We start from the raw sequence: 24,364 nt of genomic DNA, 5'->3' as shown, positions 1-24,364 counted from the left end.
CTATATATATTTTCCATTTGCGAGCCCATTTCCAGGATTAAAGTCAAACTCCCAGCCAAATTTTACAGGTTGGAATTCCTAAAATCAACTTTTAAAAACTGTATTATGACGAAACCACGTAAAGAGCGAGGGATACCTATATTTGCGTCATTTATTTGGCAGCAAAATATTCTGCCATTAAACACATTGTGACAAATTTATTAATGTCAACTGGGACTTATGAGTGTGTAATACAGTCCAGTAAATGCTTCAAATTCTAAGAAATTTTCATGCATTTTGAACTTATTGATTAGTTTCCCCCCCTCATATGTAGTATGCTCATTTTGAACATTTACTCCGGCTTCTATGAACTTTTATTGAATATTTCTCTATAACTTAGATTTATCTACAAGTCATTCACAGGTTGCGATACCATTGTATGTAAATTAATTTAGGTGTCTAATGGTTGTCAACTGGCACATCATTATGCCTCCATTTTCACACAAACCCATACACGAAAAAAAATATCACGTTGAAACACTCGAAAGAGTGCGCTATAGTAAAGAAATTGTCATGTTTCTCAGCTAATTTATACAAAACAAAAAAAGATCTGATAAAATAAAATATTTGCACTGCAAAGGAACGGGTAACAATAAATTGTGCAAGAATGGGGGAGAAAGAAAAATCAAATTTACACACAGTGAAATATTGATATAACAATACTCTGGGGACCAGGAACAAATATTGTTGTAGAGGGATTATCATTATCTCTAGAACTAATAATAACTAATTCAACATTAAACTATAGCCATTTCCAAACAATACTTGAAAAAATAATGTAGAGGGATTTATCATTATATCAAGTATCATTGTAGCAAGGTTATTGTTTTTAGCATCATCATACTTTCTATAGCAGATAAAATCAACCAATGTTATCAAGGAATAAAATACAGTCCATATATATAACCACCATAACTTCCTGCTTATAATTCACACAAATTTGTAAGTTTCGTTATTTTGAAGGAGGGAGGAAATCATCCTGTAATTTCAACTTCCAAATTTCTAAAATAGCTATTACAGTGTTTTCCTGAAAAATAAAACCTAGTTAGATTTTTCGAGATGCTTGTAATATAAGTTCAGTTAAAATTGTGGGTCAGATACTCATTTCTCACGTTTATTGCATTGAATTATAAAATAATTAATACAGAATAACCCTTTTTTATGGACACCCCTCTTTTACGGCCAAATAATAACTTCCACTCATATGATAAAAGTATGCATTTCAAACCCCTGATTAATGGTCACCCCCTCTTTAAAGGACAAATTTTTTGTCCCACCCCCAGTGTCTGCAAAAGGGAGGTTTCACTGTATATGGATTTTAGCCCATGGCAGCAAATTTGAGGAATGAATGGTCTCAAAATTTTTACTTCTCACAGGTGGTAAAACCATAAACCCACCTCTATCAAGAGAGTGATGGATTAGGTCAGTGGGTGACCAAACAAGTGGCCCAGAATTTGCAAGTATGTGAGCAAACAAAATAGTGTGCAAGTGTGTATGATCAAAAGAATGGCCCAGAGCAGCGGTTCTCAACCTTTTCTGACTCGCGGGCGGAGCCCTTTTCAGTGAATAATTTCTCTGGCGGAGCCCTTTTCAGTGAATAATTTCTCTGGCGGAGCCCTGTTTAACTCAAGGAGCCCTTTTTAGTATATTGTTTATATGGTGGTACCCTTTTAGGCCTCTTTTTTTTTTATTTGTTTATCAAATTTATTGATTTATTTTATTATTCTCAAGTGGCCGTGGAGCCCCCCGGAAGTGCACACGGAGCACCGGTTGAGAACTGCTGGCCTAGAGCATATGCAAGCATGGAAATGATCAAAGACCAACTCCAGCCACATCACTATATTGCAATCTACTGCCATTATTAAGGAGTTGGGTTAAAAAGGAATGCCCCCATCTGTCTGTGGTTGCCTCAAGCCTGTTAGGGAAAATATCTTATCTATATTCTTCTCCAGGTTTGAACCTGGGACCGTGACTGCAACCTTCACAGCGGTAAACAAACATCTTACCAATCTGGTGAAAAAGAATGACCTGGAGCATGTTCAGTAGTGTCCTACAGAAAATGCTTCGATATCTTTCTGAGATGGGAAGCGGTGTCCGGTCTTCAAAGGTCAAAGTGTCCTAGAGAGCTATGGACCAGGTTAATGAATGACTAAAAAGATGATCCAGAGAATGCGTGAACATGGAAGTGGCCACAAGAAAGACCTAGAGCATGTGCAAGCACATGAGTGACCTAAACAGTGTAAAACATGCGAATGATCAAACGAGTGATTTTAAGTGTGTGAGCATGGGAATGTCTTAGAGACACAGTCATATTTATAAGGGTGGAGACCAAGTGGGTTAAAGGACAGGGAGGAAAATTCAAGGAATGAGCTGTCACAAGAAGCAGATTAGGCTGGGAGAGAGGTGGCAAAATTTGTGTAGTCCACAGGTGGTAGAATCATAAATGCGACTCCGACTACTGTCAGTTTACTTATCCTTTCATTACCTGTCTTTTATCTTTAAGCCAAGGGCAGTCACATGTCACTATAGTATGACTGACATTTAAATACCAATTATAAATGGCAATATAAATTTTTATCAATTATTTGTAATTACCTAAGTGGGTGCCTTTGAACGAGAGTTAAACACCTCCAAGAGTGAGGATTCCCCACAGAATGACTGCCTATCTCCGTGCTCTTGATGTTGTAGGCCTAATGAACAAGCTATTGAAGGAAGGGCCGGCTTAAGCCCAGGAGCCTTGAGTGCATGGGGGTTGTGATGATGGGATCGTGTGCTATGCTATGCGTGTGAATTGGCTGGCAGACAGATTTTCCCCACAAATGAATGAACCCCTGAAAAAATTTTGATTTATATTTGTACATTAAAAATAAATAAATACATCACCTGAAAATAAACCCTAATGCATATTTTGGAGCAAAAATTAATATAAGACCAGGTCTCATTTTCAGGGAAAGCATAGTATATCTTTATCACCAATAATAAAATATTGAGAATGAAAGAGGAGGGTGCTGATACCGCTACTTGCATCTATATGCCATCTGCTATCGTTGAAAAAGTTTTTTCGAATTTTCAAAAATATTTCATCTAATAAAATTAAGAAAAACTGAAAAGCGACCAGATGTAAGAAGATAAAGAATCCAGATGTTGCGCATGATCAGATTAAAAGCAGGAAATTACAGTACAGTAGCTGCTGTTTATAAGAATCATGTTTTGTTCAGTGTCATTTTGATTGTTATAAATGGTTGATTCTTATGCCAGGAGATATTTTTTTTCTGTTGCTCCTATATAGTTACCACTGGAGTAAACAAGGAGGGGGGGGGGGGCTTGAGCCAAGATTATGATGTTTCTAAACTATAAAAAAAATCCTTATTAACTATAAAATTTTAATTCAGTTTGAATATCCATAGCATATTATTATCCGTAGACATCATTCATTGTCAATGTAGACTGAAAAAATGTTACACAGCAACTTTACTATTGTCAGAGCGCATAACTCATCAATGTTTCTCAAAGTGAGCGAAATAATTGTTCAGGAGTTGGTAGGAGATAAGAGGGGGGGGTCTATTTTTTTTTCCTTTTCCTACCATAAACCTCTTGCTGATAAGTTCTGCCATCAGGATTGCCAACTATGTACTTTGTCACCCGGCGCACTTTTCCACTCCTGTATAATGTACAAGGAGAAGTAAAAGAGTGAATTCAGGGGGGTCTCCTTCTAGGGCCAGTGCACGTGGCACCAGACACATTGCAATCCTTACTGTTGGGGGAGAAAAGACTGACATTTTAACACATGGGCCCCCCCCAGGCACTGCCTGGAGCCCTCAACAGAAGTGCTCTACAAAAATGAGATCTGATTCAGATTTTCGAAAGTAAGCACATAAATTTGTAGGCAAGCATTTTTAGCCAGGTCGTGCCTCAGAAAACTTGCTTGGTCCAGGAGGTGGAGTGTAATGCTTGCTCTTAAGACAGCCCTCGGGGGGAGGGGGGAACAGTCAATATATTATGATTATTACAAACGTAACAGTAGCAATAAGTGGTCCTCAAAGTTCCCACTACTGAGATAAACTATGGGAGTTTTAGAGATTTTTTTTTTTTATTCTTATAAGTGGAAATCTGATTCTTATGACCAAATGATTTACCTGTTTTCATTTTGCCAATTTGATTCTTATAAGCAGTGGCTACTGTATTTGAGAATCTTTAATACAGTAAAAGTCCATTATAACGAGAGCTCACAACCATGGGAAAATTGTTGTTATAACAGACTTCCAGTTATATAAGCAGAATTTCAATTTTTGCTTCCTCTCAGGTAATAAATGGCAGACAATTTTGACTTTATCAGCTTTATAATCCTCATTTAGGTGTCATTCCTTTCTAATATTAGTAAATGAACAGGACTTCAGTAGTGAAGTTTATTTTTGTCTCCCAGCAGTGATTCTCTATGACAGTGATTCTCAAACTTGTCTTCCGAGACCCTAATGGACATGTATCCATGGTCCCCACCCCAGTCTAATAAAGAGACACTTCACAGTATTGAATAAGTACACATTAATAGACAACTCACCATGACACCACTAACAATGATTGGCAGCATACACTCTGAGATGTTTCTGCTTAGAATTTCAACATTATCAAACCTTTCCTAGCTGACTGATCGAACAATTTATAAGTAAGATTAATACAATTTGATTGACAACTTATTTATAAGTCTCTGGTCATACGACCTGGCGCTTATCAAGCCCTGGTATAACATTACAGGTTCTTTACAATAAATCGGTACATGCAGACAATGGTAGATTTTTACTTTTACTGCAGTTCTCGTTAAAACAAATTTGGACATACAGTGCACGCCGCTTAATGTGATCACATCAGGACTCTGGGTTTCTTGATAGCAATAACCAATTGATAACTATATCCGAACAAAATCCTGGTTGTAAGTATGATGACCATATGCCCTATTTGGTCGTGTGGGAACTGGACAACAGCTGTTTTTCTTTCCAATATACGTTACAAAATGTTGAATAGCGGTTGTTTTTTTTTTCGATTGTTCTAAAACCGAATTACCCCCCCCCCCCTTCAGCTAACTTTTTTTTAAACTCAGAGATTGTGGGTAGTTAGAATGGAACTGCTTAACCAGTCAGGTGACTAATTAATTTCTCCTTAATTAATGTGTATTACAAATTACAATACTTTTCATAATGTATACAGTATGTTCTATATAAATACCCTTGTCAAACTTTTCTGGCCAAAGAATTACTACTACTAAACCATACATGCACCTTGTCCATATTCCTCTACGGAACTTCTAACGAATCGGTACATGCTGGAATTATGGGTTGTGGACCTAATATGTGAAGTTGTTTCGGTGCAATACTTGTTATGTGTAGTGCTGCAACCTGCCCACAATTTTTCTAACTATGAACGGAATGTAATGACAATAATTGTACTGTTGTAGGCCTGTTGCTCTCTGTGGCGAGAATTTTTCTACAGGGGCAATCAGCTCACATTCAAACTGAATTTTTCCCCACTTGATGCATGCATTTACTATACAAAAGAAATTGGAAATGAAGTGCTACACGTACATGAATCATACTGGCTATTACGACCTGCTTAGAACATTATGAACTGATTACAAAATTTTTTGTCAATAAGAAAGTCTTCTAACCTCCTACAGTCTTGCATATCAATAAGGATAACTTATAAGGGGCAAAATTAGTTTGGTTTAGTCTTATCTTTAAAACATACAACAAGAAAAACTTCTGATAGAAAAAAAATTTATAACAAACAATTTTTTTTCCATGTTACGATATTCATCCATTCTGTACTTGATGAAAGTGATAGCATTATTTATCCCCATGATTCTAATAAGCGGCATATACTGTACAACCAAACCCCAAATTTCATTCGTGTTTTGTGTCCACATATCGGTCTCAAGTTGAAAAATATGTACATCAATACACTTTTTAGCTCGGGGGTTCTCAAGCTTTTTCCCATCCATGGTTCCCCACAGCAGTTTATCAAAAGATCTCTTTGAGAAACCTTTGTCAGAGCCGCTGACAAAGGCGCACAGTTTGAGAACCTGTCTTAGCTAATTAACTCAAACTTATGAATACACCAAAGAACAGAGTGGGGAGAAAAAACACCTGCTGATAGGAATAATTATTTGTACTTTACAACACGGAAACATGGCACGATCGTTCATTTTGAATAACAATTCACAATAGATAAATTCATCAAATCGGCATTTCCATGAAATTGTGTTTCTAATTAGTCAAAAGGAAAAAAAAATGCTTATAATAATGAGAATACATAAAAATATGAACACATAAAAGGCAAAGGGGTAAAAAAATAATACCTTCTTTGGATAGGTCCAGGAACACATATTTATACGAGTTCTCGCATTTCCTTTTTTCAAAGAAAAACTGATTTTTAGAGAACACAAATCAGAATAAATATGAATGTTTGATTTCGTTATTTAAAAAAAAATTGTGGTACAGAGACTAGCTGAATAATAGACTAGGATTGACATCTGGATCTTTCTGAAGGCGATATCTGTAAGCTACCCAGACAGTAATGATCTAGAAAAACAAATGACAGAAAATTATTAAAATTTAAAAGACGATTCAATGTCATATACTTCAAACATAGAATATTTCAATGCATAAAATATGAAATGTTCTACAAAAAAAAATTGCACAATACCGATATATACAAAAATAGCTGAAAATAAATGTAAGGTTAGAAAAAAAATACACACATATTCTTCACGATTTTTGAACACGCTCAATATTTTTGTCTTAAAAGATCTTTCATGAGGGCTTTTAAAGAAATTAGTGACAACTGGAGGCATTGAAATGAACAAAACATCAAGGAGGCTTACTGTTGCTAAGTATCCATTACCATCAGGGTTCATGGGTTTGATCTAGGGGAAAGAACATAAAAAACATGTTCCTTACTCAGGGCCGTAACTAGGATTTTTGCCGCCCAGGGCAAACATTACTTTGCCACCCCACAACTTCAAAATTTTATAATTTTGTAATGGTGTTTTTTCCCACCTAAAACTACAGCCCTCTAAATTTTGCAGCTCGAGGCAGTTGCCCCCCTCTAGTTATGGCCCTGCCACTGAGCCTGGGACAACCATGATAGGTGGCACTTTCATTTCCCACCCAACTACATTAGTTGAAATTGCTGAATGACGATATGACACGAGTAGTTGTGTCATAAAGTAGGTATCCATTGGGATTTTAGGGGATGTAAGAAATACAGCAAGCAGTGACCTGAATATTTATGAATCATTGGGGAAGGGCTCGGTCCCCTGACAGAAAAACCTATGGCGAGCATCTGTGTGCTTATAGTGACAGACTCGCATTATGAGGACCTGGGTTTGAATCCTACCAGTGGTACAGTAATGTTCGGTCAGGGCCATCTTAATAGCATCAAACATTCCTAGGCAAAATGATTTTTCCTGAGGCCCCTCACCTGGCTAGAAATACCCCAGCTCTACTTGTTTACTTACTTAAATTCACCAGAGTGGTTCAGTGCTCGTCTACCACTATGAAGGTTGCTATCAGGTCTGGGGTTTTATCCATATCAAGTTCTTTTCCCTGCAAAACCTGAGACAACCACTGATGATAGCGTCTTCATTTCCAACCGAACTTATTTGATAGTAATTTTCTGTATGGTGATATGGGCGTAGTTGGTGTGTGTGTGTGATACAATAGTTAATTAATTAGTCTCAGGAATTGTAATAAGATCTTAATATCATGAAGGTCTCAGGCCATCCCCAGGTGGGCTCATGCATTAAGAAAACACTGTGTTTGACTGGAGTTGGTATTCTAAGAGAAAGCAAGATTGTTTTCTATAAAAAAAAGAATGCTTTAATTTCCTTTCATTTCATTCATGTCTGAAGAGAGTGCTGCATGAATAACGTCCTTGTTTTTTTAAAATAGCTGATATGGTATTTGGAGGGATGCTTTACTTTTTCAACAACAAACTTTTTAAACTTTTCTTGAGGTTCGAATTCCTCCAAATTTCATTGATAATTTGTATTTTTAATTTCAAATCTAAAAGTTTCAACTTTTACTTCAACATTTTCAAAAAGAAGTCTATGCAAAATTAGGATTTATTTTTGACGTTTGAACACTGCATTGGATCGCAACTAGGCTGAAGGGCGATATTGAGACGTGAACAGGCATGCATCAAAAGATTTACTAGCACAGGCAACCAAGTCAACTTTCATTGGTCAATTTATCTACAAAACTGAAGAAGGAAAGGGGGGGAGGGGAAGAAAATAATTTCTTGAATTATGTATGCCACACCTTTAATTCCTCTGGAAGGCTAAATGCAATTTTTGAAAATTCATATTATACCCAAAAACTTCAATTTAAAGAAAGAAAACTTTGAGTAAAGGGACACTTTTAACGCTAAAATAATGTTGAAGGTTTAGAGCGGAGAGAAAACTTTGACTTCAGCAGATATTTGACTTATCGCAAATTAACTCAGACATGGATCCAGGATGATGTGTTGGAACAGAGAAATTTTCCCATGTTATTCTGCTCTTGGGAGGGGCAATCATTCATATTGCCCTCTCATTGGATCCCCCCCAGAGGGAAGGCAGACATCTTTGGCTGTGAATGCAGCAGAGGTCTTCAGCTGTGATTAGGGCAAAGCCAGACATCTTTAGCTGCCAATGAAGTGAAAGCAGGCATCTTCAGCTTTGAATGAAGCCAAGGTAAATCTTCAGCTGTAAATGGAGCAGAGGCAGGCAGATCCAAGGCGATGTGTCGGAGAAGCGACTTGTTGTGTATGTGCATTGGATCATCCCATACTTTACAGGACAGACAAATTTACCACATATTGTTCAGCTCTTGGAAGAGGCAATTACCCCACTCCCCTCGTGTTCAAATTGAATCTACCTGTGCACTGATACATGCTTTTTTTCCCACCCCTTGTATATTCATCATATTTCCAGGAACGAGCAATACAATACTTATTCTTCATTTCGGAAAACTAGATTCAGAAATAAAGATAGCAATTTAGAGAGGTTAGTGGGTTAGTAATGCAACCATTACCCTTTACTGAATGTTAGTTTCACAAAAATGCACGTGGGTTAGATCGAGGATCCTTCTGGTTTCGATAGCGTACAGTCAACCAAACACCCAGAAACTGCAAACAGAAATATTTCAGTAAAAGGAGATTCTAATAAATATCACACAGAAAACTTGACTGTTTATGCTATTTTCAGATCAGAGAAAAGAAACATTAAAAGATGGAAAATGAAACTGAAAATTACAAGAATAGCATTTTTAAAAATACTTTGTGTATATGTATGAGGGTATATCAAATGAAAATAGAACAGCAGCTACAGAATAAAATGGCATAGTTTGTTTCAAACGAATCTCCAAAGCTACACAAGCACTGTCCCACTGTTTCACGAAGCGTTGAATACCCTGCTCATAGAAGTCCTTTGGCTGAGATCGGAACCAGTTCCAAACATTGTGCACGACTGTGCTGTTGAGTAAAGATAGAGGCTCTTCAATGCCTTTTCAAGCTGACCAAAAATGTGATAGTCAAATGACGACAGATCTGGGCTATATATGGTGGGTGTTCCACCACTGTCCACTAAAACTTCAACAACGTTTTCTGTATAACAGCAGAAATGTGTGGCCTGTGATTTGTCATGCAGCAGAACCACTCCAGAGGACAACAGGCCAGTCCATTTGCTCTTGATTACTACACGCTAACGAATTGGTACATGTTGGAATGTGCGTGGTAGTGTTGTGAACTTAACGTAAAGTTTGTTTCTGTGTTATGCGTTGTTATAGTGCTATCATCTGTTGTGTGGAGTGTGATGATTGAATATTTGAACTATTGTGGTATTCCAGAGTTGATTGTTTGGCCAAGGTCCAGGAACTCGAGGAAAAGGAGTCCTTCCTGATCGAAAAAACATGAGTATGACTTATCACATCAGCATGATGCAGCAATAAAGGCCAAATGGCCTGGCTTGCTGTCCTCTGGAGTTCTGCTGCATGACAACGCACAGCCACATACAGCTGCTCTTACACCGAAAATTTTGAAGTTTCAAAATTCAGTACACAGTGTTAGAACACTCACCATATAGCCCAGATCTATCGCCACATACCTTTTGAATTTTTGGTTCGTTGGAAAAGGTATTGAACGATCACCATTTTTACTCACACAGCAAAATCATGGGCAATGTTTGAAACTGGTTTTGATCTCAGCCAAAGGATTTTTACGAGCAGGAAATTCAGTAGGTGAAAGAGATTCGCTTGGCGAAACAGTAGGATATGTGCTTGTGTAACTTTGGAGATTACGTTTGAAATAAACTGTTTCATTTCATTCAGTGGCTCCTCTTACGTTCTCACTTGATTCACCCTTATAATTATGATATTGAAAAGGGTAATTGAAAAATGCAAAGTACAAATAAGAATATTTCAATTCTATTTAATGGTTAGTGTATAGCATATATTTCTTTTTTTTAACTAATACTTCTACCTCTTGAAGAGCAAAAATGCTTAGATTCTCTTCCTGTAACAAGCCCAATAATTTTCCGTCAGTTTTGATCATACACAAGGCTGGAAAAAGTGGGAAAACAATTAAGATTCCAGCCAGATTTTTTCAGAAGCCAAGAATGTATTTTTTTTCTTCTCTCCTTAAGATGTACATGTGATAACAATGTAAATCAACCCATGGGATTTACAGGAGAATTACAGGTAAAAGGTGCATTGAGGAAATCGAAAAACAAAATTATACAGCCATTTAGAGGAAGATATGACCTACATGCATGATCACCAAAGGTCTTCAATCTTCAACTGATAGCAGAAGGCAGGGGTTCTCAGACTTTTTCCACCTGCTGCACCCCTTTCCCCTATTCCATTGTTGTCCGTGAGCTCCCCAGAGCTTTTTAACAATGGTTGGAGGTACATAAGGGCATCGCAGCACACAGTTTGAAAACTCCCAGCATAAGGTATTTCTTCTTTTTAATTAATACGTCAGTTGATATTTCAACTGATGTATTTGAAAACTAAAATATAACGTAGACAGAATTTACAAATACAATGCCACAACAGGCAAAATGCCCAACGAGATGGCTGAAACATAATGCAGGCAGGATTTGCTTTATAATTATAGTAAAGCCTATATTACTGAATGTAATTTGGGCGAGTCTAGTCAGCATAATTGAATATGCATCAATTTAACTCCTCGGCTGTGCAAATAGTCAAAGTTATACCTCTGTGTATGAACAAGGGAAAAAATATGATCTGAGACTTACCAATCAACGAAAAACATTATGCAATTTGTAAGGTGACCAGGAGCTGGTAGGCCACATCGCGAACTGATAAATGTGCTGAATTTCAGACACTGGCTATATCAAATCTATACAAGTTGATTCCATAATTCCCTTTGCTGCATTTTACCAGCAAACCGTTGATCCTGAAGGCATGCTTCCAATTAGAAAAAGTATCCGAATAATGTGTAAAACTCAGATGCATCATTTATGTTGTAAGGGGCTGTATAGTTATCAAAATAAATTAATTTTTTTTTATGGACACCTTGTCCTCCAAACCCAATAAGAAAGTTGTTGCCCTATCTCTCCAAGGCCAAAAAAGAAACTTTGTTTCTGAGTGCAGAATTTGCTGAAATATTTGATTTCAAAAATCGGTGAAAAGTTTAGGGGAAACACTTTTTTCCTTCAGTTATACTACTCTTTACCAACTTTTTTCCAATTTTTGAATTCAAATATCTCTGTGAATATTGTACTTAGAAACGTGTGTAAAGAAAGATGTACTCTCCACTTGTTAACACAAGATATACTATAAACTGGTTGTTAATGATTTTTGAGAACTCAGGTTCCTCGGATGCCGGCAGAGTGCTCTACCAACTAAGCTATAGTAAAAGATAGAATATTTCTCCCCAGATCTGAATCCCGGTAGGGGCAGAGACAAAATTTTTCCAAAAATCATTATCTGTACATTAACAGCTAGTTTTCAGTATATCTTGTACTTAGAAATGTAGAAGTCTTTTTGTTGGCCTCAGAAGAGACAGGGGCAACAACTTTATAATTGGGCTTTTGAGGGCAGGATGTCCCTATAAAAAGGTAATTTTTATATTTTTGATAACTATACAACTTCTTGAAACATGAATGACTTATCTGAGTCTTACATGTTGTTTTGGATATTTTCTAATTGGAAACATGCCTCTAGGATAGATGGTTTGCTAGTAAAATGTGGCAAGGGGAATCACCCTGTATATATGAAATTGATTTTCTGTATGTTCACTATACAAATTCACAATTTAAGAATGATCTTGGCCAAATTTTGCATATAAACTAAACCAAATCTGACTTGAACGATAGGCTACTTTGAAAGTTTCTCAAAGCTGGATATGTCGGAAATGGGCAAAACAAAAACTGTCAAGAAGCGATGATTTGTTTGTCTTAGCCATTGGGGGGGGCACCACCCACCAAGCCAAATTCTAGTGTTATTTTGCAGGAAAACCCGTAATACATTCCCCCCCACCCCCAAAGGAGAAAACCCTGATTACGCTTATGGTGTCAGCTATGATTTTTGGAATGTTTACTTTGGTTACTGTGGTTTCCAAATCATGCTTTTCAGACATGTTTATCCCATTACAATGGTTTATCACTTCTCTTATATGCTCAAGTGTGTTCACCAATACACATTAAAATTCACTTCACCAAATTTTGTTGAGAAGTTAAAATATACTTTAAATTTCAATTAGCTATTTATTATTTTAAAAAAATATTCGTTTTTACAAAATTACCCCCCTTGAAATTTTTGAGAAGAGTAAAATTATGCTTCGAAATTAGTTTTCAGGATAACACTGACTTCCAGTATATATATAGAGAAAAAATAATCAGCACCGGGTTTCATAGCTAGTACATAATTTTCAATCAGGATGTCTAACCTCTGTGAAGCTGAAGAACAACCCGATTCCTCCACTTATTTTCAATGCATTGTTAATGACATTTTGCAATTTTCTCCAGCAAGTAGGGCAAGCATCACTGCATTTATCAAAACTATCTTGGCAACATCTGACCTAAAACAAAAATTAAAAGAACACATCACATATCTGCCCCAATCAATAAATAGTAAAATGCATATACAGTCGAATCTTGTTTTAACGAATACCGTTATAGCAAAAATCTTGTTTTAACGAAAAATTTTCTAATCCCCCAGATAACTTTACATAGGAGCATTTTTAAAAACCTGAATTCCTTTATAACGAAATGGAGTTCATTCTAATGGGATTTGACTTTATATAATAAATATAGTAAATAAAAATGTGGTAGCCCAGATTGATACATTCTAATATATGTACATTCATCGTTTTTAATGAAACCCAGGAACTTTTCTCCAACTCCCAACCCCATCTCGTCTGTAATCACCACAAAATTTGTTAATCGTGACAGTACCCAATTGTCCGGGAAAATATGTTGTAAAAATTGTGCATGTTTGTTATTTTTTTCTTTTTTGACTCAAAGTGTTCCAGACTCTGCTATGAAATTCGGCTGGAAGAGATCTCTGCAATAGGATAAGTCCAGTGGCAAAGTTCTGGCGTTCATTCATTAAGCCCAGATTGATAAAATACTTGCCTGAAGTATCAAAGGATGTTTAAAGTTGTTGCGAGTTCAATACCCGATTCATCCTTGTCAGAAACTTTCCTGATGCAAAGGTACATGGAAATAGCAACAACATGACCTCAAGAAAAAGATTGCTACTGCAGTAGCAGTACCACTGTGCTCCCGGAAGCACCCTGAGTGCTCGATGCAAGTGTTCGATTTTGTGCTTGCGAGCACTTTATCAACGTCCAAGTAAACACCTTGTAGAAATTGTATTGATAGATTGAAATCATCCTGATTTCATGCATTGGTATGTCAAACTTGCCGTAAGGGTGCTCTTCTTTTGATGATGGGTACAGGCAGTGCTCGCAACTAGAAAAAGGTTGAAGACTACTGAACTAGAGGCTAGGTCAGTGCCCCAAAGCAGAATGTGCCAAAATGTGCGACGTACATCGCAGAACAACCAGTGCTGTTGCAGAACAATCTGGAAGAATTTTAAGAATAGTGTAGAAAAACGCTATTATGTATATGTGAATTTTTACCACAGAACATTTTCAGTCAGCCGAGGGTTCGCTGCAGAACATCGCAAAACATTCTGCTTTGGGGGGTCAATGAGCAACCAAAAGAGTAACCCGGATGGTTTGCAAGCACGTGAGTGAAGGAAAAAGTTTCTTAGAGCGTGAGTAAGCATGTGAATGACCAAACGAGTGACCTACTGAGTGAAGGACTAGTTCAGCAAGTGGCATAGAGTCAACCATCTTAAGCACATCCTGGGTCTTAGGGAAAAGTGATTTTTTTGAGGCCCCTTTACCTGGCGATAGATGGCGCCTTCACTTCTCACCCAACTCCACTTGTTGGAAATTGCTGCATCGCGATATGACCACAGCTGATGTGCAGTTCAGTAGTCTAATTAGCCCCTTTTGAGCAGAAAATGACCGTGGTGTGACAAAAATGATCAAAAAATTTGAAACAACCCATCATATATCTGCACTGATGAATAAATGCACGCTCAATAAATATTGAGCCAAAAAATTAATAAATACCAAAAATCATTGTTCTATTAAATAATTTTTCAAAAACAAAGCAATAACATCAATACCGGTTGACACGAAGGACCCTTCATATGATCATCATCCTCCGTAAATGTCTTGTTTTCAAATTCACAGCAGTTGAAATAGATCTGGGTCTCATTCCTTACGGCCATCGAAGATTGCTGCCACCCTTCGTAAGCCAATTCATGTTGCTGCCCTTCATTGAAAGCCAAACAAGCACAAGCGATTGCAAACTGAACAATGAATAGCAGGAACAAAATTACCATATACTGAGATTAATGAGTCAAGGTAGGCTCAAAACAATTTATAACATTAGGTTCTGTGGGAAAAAGATATTGTACAAAGTTTGAATCTGGCAGAATTCCTATTAGCACAATATATTTTGAACCTGCCAGCAGTGATTATCACTTATTAGATTCACCTGTCTAAAATGCTAATTTTATCTCTTCAGAAAGCTAGTAGTACATTATACAGTAAAACACCTTGTTAAGTCGTCCACCATATCATCAAGAAATTATGATGGCGTAAGTGGAGTGCCGTCAGTTTCAATGTGCAATATTGCGGAAATCTTCAGTTTTATATTTCAAAGTAATATAACACTGAATAAAATTTGAATTAAAATTACAATATAAACCAAATTTATAGATTACAAATGAAAAAAAAATAATTTAAACCTTTTTTGAGATTACAGTATTTTACTTATCATGGTAAAATACATTGGTGGACTTATCAGCAATTCATGATACAAATGCAAGATAAGCTCAAACGTGGGGCCCAATTTTGACTTGAGTGGGTCCTGGGCAGGCAAAGTAAACACTAGAAGACCTCAACTTGGTTTTTCAACAAAGGTATTTTGTTTGAATTTTATGCCCTAAACTAGTGAGGGTCCATGCAGAGATTACGTCCAGCTCAAACAGCCCTTAACATTTTAAAAACTTTTGTTTTTTTAGTCATCAAATGAACTTCCTCAGCGTAACTTTCATCACTTCAGCTGTCCAATTTTAGTAATAAGGCTTTTATGGTCACTTTTGAACATATGGTGATGCTGTTATCAAACATATCAAACTCTTTTTTAAAAGTGGGCCATAAAAATCATCTGTTTCTCAGTTTCAAACTTTTTCATAGTGACGAGTCTACCATGATTATCGATGAGTAAACAATGGTTTAATAACATTGTTATCTATGAAAGCTAGATGGAAATGAAGAAAAATGACGACTTAAACATAGACTTACCAAGCTTTCACTGTATATCCTGATTTTTGTTTTCCTTGGAAAACGACACCCCCCCCCCCCATGGTCCAGAATGTGAGATAACTAAAGATTGCAGGGGAAGAGGTGGAAGACTCTAAAACAAGACTTGCAATTGGAATGTGCATTGTAGTTTGTTGTCACACTGGTTGTAGCAGGGGGATCTCGGGGTGCACCTCTGTCTCTGGGTGGGTACTGTTGAATCCTCTCCTCTAAAGTCGAATCCAAAGCTGGTTGAAAGGTTAAAACATTATCACTGCTATGGAGAAGCCAGTCACAAAACTTGTATGCCAAAATAGTTAAAGCAGTAGGGGTTTATTATTGATTTTTTGTCATCTCATTTCATCAAAAATTTTATTGGATTTTTGAGTAATTTATCAAAAAAGATGTTTTTTAACAGTTAAATTAATTATTTTTCACATATCTCTACATCATTTCATTCAAGTTTATTTTCGGTACATAAACAATAGATGCACAAATGCTCAAACTGTCTTCGAGTTAACCTGTCTGTAACAATATTTTTGCTAGGTTTCTACAGTATCATTATGGACAAGTTTTACTGTTATTTGGTCTAAGGATAACAAAAACAAGCATAATAAATAAATAATCACTCAAAGGTAAAAAAAAATTAAAGGATACAAAGAAAAGAAGGACTTGATTGTGTTGCACAGCCCCAACTAGTCCAAGAAGAGATAGTACAGCCAGAAACACGCCACAAGCTATGATGCCACCAACGATTTTCAGGCTCGTTATGAAGCTTGCAGCTATTCCATATGCAGCAACACTGATCAATATAAATGACACGACCTGCATAACAATTCAAAAACAAATGAATGATACATGAAATGTACGTACTAGAGATGTAAAATTCTAGAGAATAATCTTTAGGAAAATATTCTCATTGAGGAGAATATTCTCTGGAAGGACTACTATTACAAATAACTTGAGAATATTCTTATAAATTCTTAATGAGAATATTCTCTTGTTATTTATAATATAGTTATATATAATATCCTTATAACAATATTCTTTGGAAGGACTACTTTTATAAATTACTGGAGAATATTCTTATTAAGAATAATAAGAATTATTCTCAAGTTATTAATAATAGTCCTTCCAGAGAATATTCTCCTCGATGAGAATATTCTTCAGTTATGAAAGTCCTTCCAGAGAGTATTCTCAAGAATATTTGCAATAACATGTTATATTATTATAATAAATACTGTATATACTCGTGTATTACCCTCCCCCCCCACTTCAAGACCACCAAAACCGCAATAAATTGAAAACCTGTGTATAAGCTGACCCCCAAAAAATATGTGCAATTTAGAGAAAAATAATTCTTATATTTTCATGCAAAATGAATAGCTTGCGGAAATTTACAATAGAAAATGATTCAATCTTTTTATCCCTTTCTTCTGAGTCTCCAATCATAATCCATCAGATCATCATAGGGGGTGCAGCATCTTTGTTTTTATCTTCATCTGGGCTGTCATCGCCATTGTCACTTTCAAAGAGGATATCATCTTCAGTTCTGTTCGCATTGCTGATGCAACACTTTTTGAAGGATCGGATGATAATTTCAATGGAAACAGAATTCCACGCCTTGTGTACCCATTGCCACACTAGGCCATTGTCAGGTTTCTTCAAGGCACCGCTTTTGTAGTTTTTTTAGCATCGGAACTCATCCATTCGATCCACTAATTCCTCAAATAGTCTTTGAGAGGCTTGTTAATGCTCACATCTAAAGGCTGTACAATTGGCATTAGCCCACCTGGTATCAAAGCCAATGATGTTTTCTTTTTCTTTGCCTCGGCTTTGACATTACCGGTTCTGTGGGATTTGAACATGTCCCATACCAATAATGCTGGTTTCTCGAACACTGCTACAAAAATGACTACTGATTACCGCAGTTGACATTTTCTCATCAATAACTGACCCGAGTATAAGCCGACCCCCCCTCCCCACTTGAGGCTTGAAGAATGAATTTTTCCACAAAAAACTCGGCTTATACACGAGTATATACGGTAATCTCCATAAATAACTGGATGATAATTCTTATTATTTTCGATAAGAATATTCTCTAGTAATTTATAATAATAGTTCTTTGAGAGAATATTCTCTGTCGCCATCTCTCTTCTGTCAAGAAGACAGAAATATTGAAGTTTGTAGCCCAAGATTTTAAAATCTGAAAGCACGAAAACTAAACCAACATGGCTCAAAATTGCACAACTTTTAAGGAAATGTGAGTGATACAGAATTTAAGTGTATGTGCATTGAAGAAAACAACAGTTCTGTATCTTCTTAGAATGAAGGTGATTATATAAGAATACCGTAATTTCACACAACTATGGTTCAAACACCTGTGCTCACTAAAACATCGATAATTGAAATGCTAACAACATCTAGTGAACTGTTTAATTACTAAAGCAAAGAGCATAGATAGTGCAATACGGAAATGTGGTTAGGACACCCTCTCTCCGATACTTTCCCGCGAATCAGCTGTTAGTTGGGGGGTTATGTTTTTCACGTTGTCTAGTCAGCTGCAAACTTTCTCGGCTACAAGTTACTACAACAAGCTGTTCTGTGCTATTGATGTTCTGTATTACAGGTAACTTAGTATTTATATATGTTTAATAAACATTTTTACTGTTGCATGTGTGTATAAAAATAATTATGGGAAAAATAATAGAAAACTGTACTTTGCTCTCAACTACGGTCTAACCATTTTTATGCACCACAAAGCTGTTACCTTATCACACTACAAAGCTTTGCGTGAATTTGATAATCTGAAAATTACTCATCTATAATTCCCCCGTGCAACATTTGCACCCCTCATGGAAGATGAATTGACCCTTTGGAAGATGCATTTTCAGAAATCCTATCTTAGTGGGTGGGTATCAACATTTTAAAATACAACATTCACAAAATTTCATATTTATGACTTCAGGATTTCGGCTCAGTGATGATTGCTCTATATACGCTTTGAAACCCCTTCCCTAAGTGGGGGGGGGGGGGAGCTGAATTTTGAAAAATCTCTTCTCAGTAACCTCTCCATTACAATACAAAAATACTGACCAAATTAATACGACTCCGCCTTCTCCATTGAACTCAGTTAGTTAGTGGATGAATTTCGAACAACTCTCTCATAGTCATGAAACAAAACTTCCAACCAAATTTCATGATGAGCTTCAGCAGTTTTGGCTTAGTGTGATTTCTCTATGAACCCCCCTTTTTGACTCCCTTAGGGGTAGAATTTAGAAAAACCAATTCTTCACCTTCTTCTAGCAAAGAAGGTGAAGATGGATATATGATATAGTTTAAGTAGATTCTCTCAACTATGGTTCGTAACAGGGTTTAAGCAGGATAAAAAATTTCTTTAATAAGCTGAATAAAAAACTTCTTTTGCAAAAAAGTGAAAAGCTTTAGCAAAATGTAACAATCCTAATGTAATGATTGATGGTTGGATGTCTTCTCGTTGCATACCTCCTGTATGCATTTTTGCGAAGTGGCTACTACTACTTTTGCATTCTAAGATTTTCTTGTGCAAAAAATTTGACGGTAGCTTAAACCCTGGTTCGTAAGCGATTTATAACACGAAATATATGATGGACTATAGTTGGGATAAATAACACAACTATGGTCCAAAATTTAATTCTTAAAAAATCCACATATGAGCTACATAAGGAATAAAGCAAGTGTTTGACACATTAATGCTTGATCTTTCCACAGGCAATATCAGCAAAAAAAAAATGTTGAATAGCTTGAATGCAGAAGTTATGATGATTAATCTAGAAAACAGTGTTATTTTGGACCATAGTTGTGTGAAATTGCGGTAGCTTCTTTTATCAATCAACTTTGGTTTAATTTCTTTTGTTTCGAACTTATTTCTGAAAATTTATCTAATTTTAAAATAATTTAAGGTTTTAATCTTAGGGTTTCTAAAATCTTCATAACCAAACTTTTAAAACCTCTTATCATGACCAAGAGAATATTCTCGAACTAAAAGTTGTCATTGGGGATGAATACATCAAAAATTGCTTTGTTTTAAATGTTTCAGGCAATAAAAACTGATTTATATTTCATAATACGGAATACAAAATTAGTAAAAAATTTATTATTTGAAAGAAAAATGAATATTCTCGATTATTCTCCAATTTTTACATCCAGGAGAATATTCTGATCTCACATCTCTAGTACATAGGAACAAATTTCAATGAAATGACTGTCACAAACAATAATAAAGAAATTTGACATTGATGCACAAGAAATATATCAGTGGGTGACTTCTTTTTTTTCCTTAAATCTGATATTGAATATCAAAGATGGTTTTTACAGTTAAGTAAAGTTACAAAACCAATATCAATAACATTGCTAAAACAAATCAAATTACCTGTCTTCTCAACCTTCAAATTAGCCTAGTTCGATTGTGGGCTTGCACGAGTAAGAAATACTACTACTTAACTAGTAGAATAGTTAACTAGTGCACATGCACCTCACACATTTCTCTGCTGAATTTTCAACTAATTGGTACACATAAAAATGTGTGTGAATATGTTACAGTGAATGCGATGAATCAGTTACTATTCATACTTACCAATCATTTTGGTAAGTTTGATAAACTTATCACGCTTATCTGTGATTATGCAAAATACCCCACTGTAATTGGTGAATTAAAATTGAAAAAAATTACCCACCACACTGCAATTTACTGCCTCTATAGGTAGTAATTGGGTTGGAAATAAAGCCACCGTCTCTCCGTGTAGTCCCCTCAAGCTCATTAAGAAAATATCTTGTTTACTATAACCCTTGTTTACTTGTTTACTGAACCCAGGACCTGACAACAACCTTCAAGGTGATGAGCATCTTACCACCACTGTGCCACCTGGTGTGTTTTGCTTGGCTGGTTCTATGTCAAATACATGGTTATTGACACCTCTATTAATGATGTTAATCACTTGGCAGTTGTATAAATGAACTTAATTAGGTGTTTATTATGATTTTCTTTATGTGTGCACATCAAGTACACTGTGCCAGACGGAAGGTTAAAAGTGAAATTATATGAAAGAAAAGCCCGGAATTTCAGTGAAACCTCGCAACAACGATACTCGATACAACGATAAATCCCTCTACAACGACATTTTTTTAAGTCTTGTTTGAAAATTTCTATACTCTAACGTTAAACCGCTGCCTCTCGATGTAACGATAACCTCTCTACAACGATATATATGTGCATATTTTTTTTTTTCTTGATCCTCAGAATATCGTTGTATCGAGGTTTCACTGTATACACATTTGAATCAATTTGATATACGCAATTGCGTAATCCACAAACAAGATTTAAAAAAAAAAAATCAAATCTTACAACGTATAAGGCATTCAAAGCAATCAGAGTATTTTTTGAACACGTGAAACCGCCACACATTTTTGTTGAATGAAGAATCACCGACAAATACACAATTTAATAACAATTAAAGCTTACACCCACAACCCGCAATAAACTGAGCGTAAACAAAACCCGTACGACGACATCAGTACTCGGAAAGGTGTGACGTCATCGCGTGCGGTTCTACTGAATCTGTGCATATGTTTCGTATTTCCGAGTAACAGAATTTTAAATTTCAAAATATTTGGCCAACTCATTATTGTTTTTTTTTGAAAATTCGCATCATCTAAAGTTTTTTTCGGGTATTTCCTCGTATTCAGAATCACAAAAGTCCTGTATTTTTTGAAAAAATATGGTCAATTAAAAAATTTCATGTGAATTTTTTACCCAAACCGTCTTTGCATAAAAAATATAGTTTTTTGTAGAATTTACTTAAATTTTTCGTTTGTTCTTTACGCTGATTAAAGATGAAGATCACTTCAGAAATGGAAAAAATAAAATAATTCATTTTATCTAAGATTCAAAAATAAAAACATCATCTGTTACCAATCAAGTGAGTCCTTTTTATTTTGTCTTCTTCCAGTCTATGTCAAAGCCGTCTCAAACATATCTTCTCAATATTCTCAATCCGGAGGTTGGATTGCGGGAATTATATTTTTTATGAAGTAAAGGTAAGAATTATAATAATTAGCATCACTTACACGAATGATATTTCTTCTAATAGCACGGATTAGTTATTGTTATCATTATCCTTTATTTTCTTATCAAGGAAAAGGTAGGCATTTGATACTTTACTTTTTAAATTGCAAAGCTTAATTTGATGTATTAAATGCCATGTCCTACACGTGGTGGAGGCCAACAAGTCTCCGGTATTAATTTCTTTTTCTTCCTTCAATAAATTTACGGTAGAAGTCCATCAAAAATAACGCCTTTGGGCTTCTAGCTGTACAACACGTGTCCGCAACGTCCGGGCCAAATGCGTCCTGGTCAGCCCCGTCATTTCAACTTTTTCCAGGAGGTGACAAAGAACGAAACAACTATAGTGTGATCCACGACTTTTGCGGTACCGAATGTGTCCGACGGTTGGACGAAAAGTCGCCAAGGCAATAACTGAAGCCACGCACGCCGAAAAAGTAAATCGCCAGAATAGAAAACAAAGGAAACCAACAAGCCTAGTTACAGTAAAAAAAATATCATTTTCTAGATTAAACATGAAAACAACATAAGGTATGGAGATTAAAAATTTAAGAATTTTAAACTAAATAAAAACACACTCTATCAACTCTCTAATGCTCAGAGAGAAGACCTGGGAGGTTCATGAAATCCCAAGATTTTTGTGTTCGAAGTGGACTCTTACAAATGTTGACCACTTTCCCTCTCCCCACCCTTTCTCCAGGAGTTTCCATTCATGCTATCCTTTGCATTGACATTCATTCTCATTTCAATGGATTTTCGAGAGATAATTTTGTCTATATTGAAAACACCCCTCTTCTCCCCCTCCATAGTATTATCTCTTGGTAAAATACATTGAGTACCCTTATCTTTCTGTAATATTCCAGCATTTAAAATCCCATTGATAGGGCGTTCCTGTTGTCTCTTTGGTTCCCGCCTCTGACATGAGCTTCTTTTCCCGTTGTTGACAAAAGCCTCCAAAACATATCCATATCCCCCTATTTGGGTCTACGGGCATTTGCATGTGCGAGCATTTTGAGCAGTAAAGAGTTAAATAAGCAACGGTTGTTCCTGTTGTATAAATAAAAATATTCGCAGTGTAAAAAAATTTAAAACCTGAGCAGTGATATCCAAAATGAAATAATCCAACATTATAAAGATATAACCTGACCCAAGGATGGGACAATATTTCACAGCTGCTGACACTCTAAAAAAATAACAAGGAAATGGAGTGGCTGTTTCAAATTTCAAAAGATGCAGTTGAACAAACAAAGGAGGAACCCGTTTGAAAGTTCTGCTGAACTAGTGCTACCTGCGGAAAAGAACATTCAACGTAAACCAAACGGTATATACCATATAAGGGGAAAAAACTGATTCATTTCTGAAATTTTAACAATGCTGCAATACAAAAGCATTCTCAACCAGCACTCTCTATGGGGCGATATCATTTGGAAGGAGAGAGAGTTCTAGAAGGGACGAGAGGAAACGGCAGCCCAGTGCTAATAGAGGTAAAAAAGCACTAGCCTTCCAATAATGAACTCGCCAAGGGAATCTGTGGGTTATATTATAGCTGTTCCAGTGGGGGCATGATGATGATGTCAAGGCTGGGGGAAGCAATGATGATGAAAATTCATAGGCGTATATTATGCAGGTGCTCTTTCTTTATAATCACACCACTTGGCGTTTTTTTTTGCCTTGGCAAATTTTTCTCTGAGTCATGCATTGCAGTTTTTAATTTTATTCCTCCAGTTTAGTGTCAAATATTTTCTTTACTCTGGAGAGCCAAAAAAAAAAGGATCAATAAAGTGTTAATTTTGTGTCAATAATTTGTGATATAGTTATAACAAAAATAAGCCTACCCAGGATCGTCATTTCAACTTTCTCCCGGTGGGGGGGGGGAGCAACAAAGAACATGTACTCAATGTATGCATATATATAGTCTAATCCTGTTAAAGCGAACTTCAAGAGACCGGAGAAATCACTTTGTTAAAATGAAATTTCATTGTAAAGGAATTGTATGTTTTTGCATTGTTGTTGTGTAAACTTATCTGAAAGATCCCGGCTGAGCCCTCGGGTCGTTTTTTAATTTTCAATGGGATGGATAGGATGGACCATGAACTTTTAGTACACCGCCAATCGACTGCTTTTACAAGGGGACACCAGTATCGATTGGTGAGGGACAATGCAAGGTTATGGTGTCGCAGGGAATTTTTCTCCAATAGGGTTGTTAATAAATGGAATAGCTTACCCCCGGAGGTAGTAAATTGTAACACAATTGACACGTTTAAAAAGAAATACGATAAACATGTTGGGGTAAATCGGGAAGCTATCCATTCTTAGAATAAGACAACCATAAGTATTCTTTATGGG

The 24,364-nt window shown here is 36.2% G+C and overlaps 2 protein-coding genes across 6 annotated transcripts in view; one reads left to right on the top strand and one right to left on the bottom strand.

The window, feature by feature from the left end:
- Positions 1-6,186: 6,186 nt before the first annotated feature.
- Positions 6,187-21,487, bottom strand: Tsp97E (Tetraspanin 97E). 2 transcript variants are annotated; one of them, XM_089245945.1, is made up of 6 exons: positions 21,302-21,471; positions 16,576-16,743; positions 14,736-14,957; positions 12,982-13,113; positions 9,105-9,198; positions 6,187-6,611 (listed from the first exon to the last, which is right to left on the bottom strand). In XM_089245945.1, exons 1-5 carry the CDS (start codon positions 21,359-21,361, stop codon positions 9,124-9,126), a joined length of 657 nt encoding a protein of 218 aa, XP_089102071.1. In that variant the 5' UTR covers positions 21,362-21,471; the 3' UTR covers positions 6,187-6,611; positions 9,105-9,123. The 2 variants fall into 2 exon arrangements, with proteins under 2 accessions (XP_089102071.1, XP_089102070.1); XM_089245944.1 differs by lacking the exon at positions 9,105-9,198 and having other exon boundaries at positions 21,302-21,487.
- A 392-nt stretch (positions 21,488-21,879) lies between these two features.
- Positions 21,880-24,364, top strand: part of LOC149074979 (uncharacterized) — a 37,401-nt gene continuing 34,916 nt past the window's right edge. For 3 of the 4 annotated variants that reach the window (XR_016194318.1, XM_089245941.1, XM_089245939.1), the window contains exon 1: positions 21,917-21,993. The gene's annotated coding sequence lies outside the window, so the exon portion shown is untranslated. Of the gene's footprint in view, positions 21,994-24,364 lie in introns of all 4 variants that reach the window. The other variant, XR_016194317.1, reaches the window with a different exon arrangement.

This window comes from Pholcus phalangioides, unplaced genomic scaffold (genome assembly GCF_987345545.1).
Source record: "Pholcus phalangioides strain wild (caught in Gottingen) unplaced genomic scaffold, Ppha-v1.0 ptg000016l_1, whole genome shotgun sequence".
Classification (NCBI taxonomy): Eukaryota; Metazoa; Arthropoda; class Arachnida; order Araneae; family Pholcidae; genus Pholcus; species Pholcus phalangioides.
This window is presented reverse-complemented; position numbering and strand designations above follow the sequence as displayed.

Coding starts and splice junctions, on each gene's coding strand:
- Tsp97E (XM_089245944.1), bottom strand. CDS start 21,361: ATGTGTGGCGGTTTCACGTGTTCAAAAAATACTCTGATTGCTTTGAAT. Junction 13,114..14,735: donor AGGGTCCTTCGTGTCAACCG/GTATTGATGTTA, acceptor TTTTTGTTTTAG/GTCAGATGTTGCCAAGATAG. Junction 6,612..12,981: donor TGTTCTTCAGCTTCACAGAG/GTTAGACATCCT, acceptor TTGTTTTTCTAG/ATCATTACTGTCTGGGTAGC.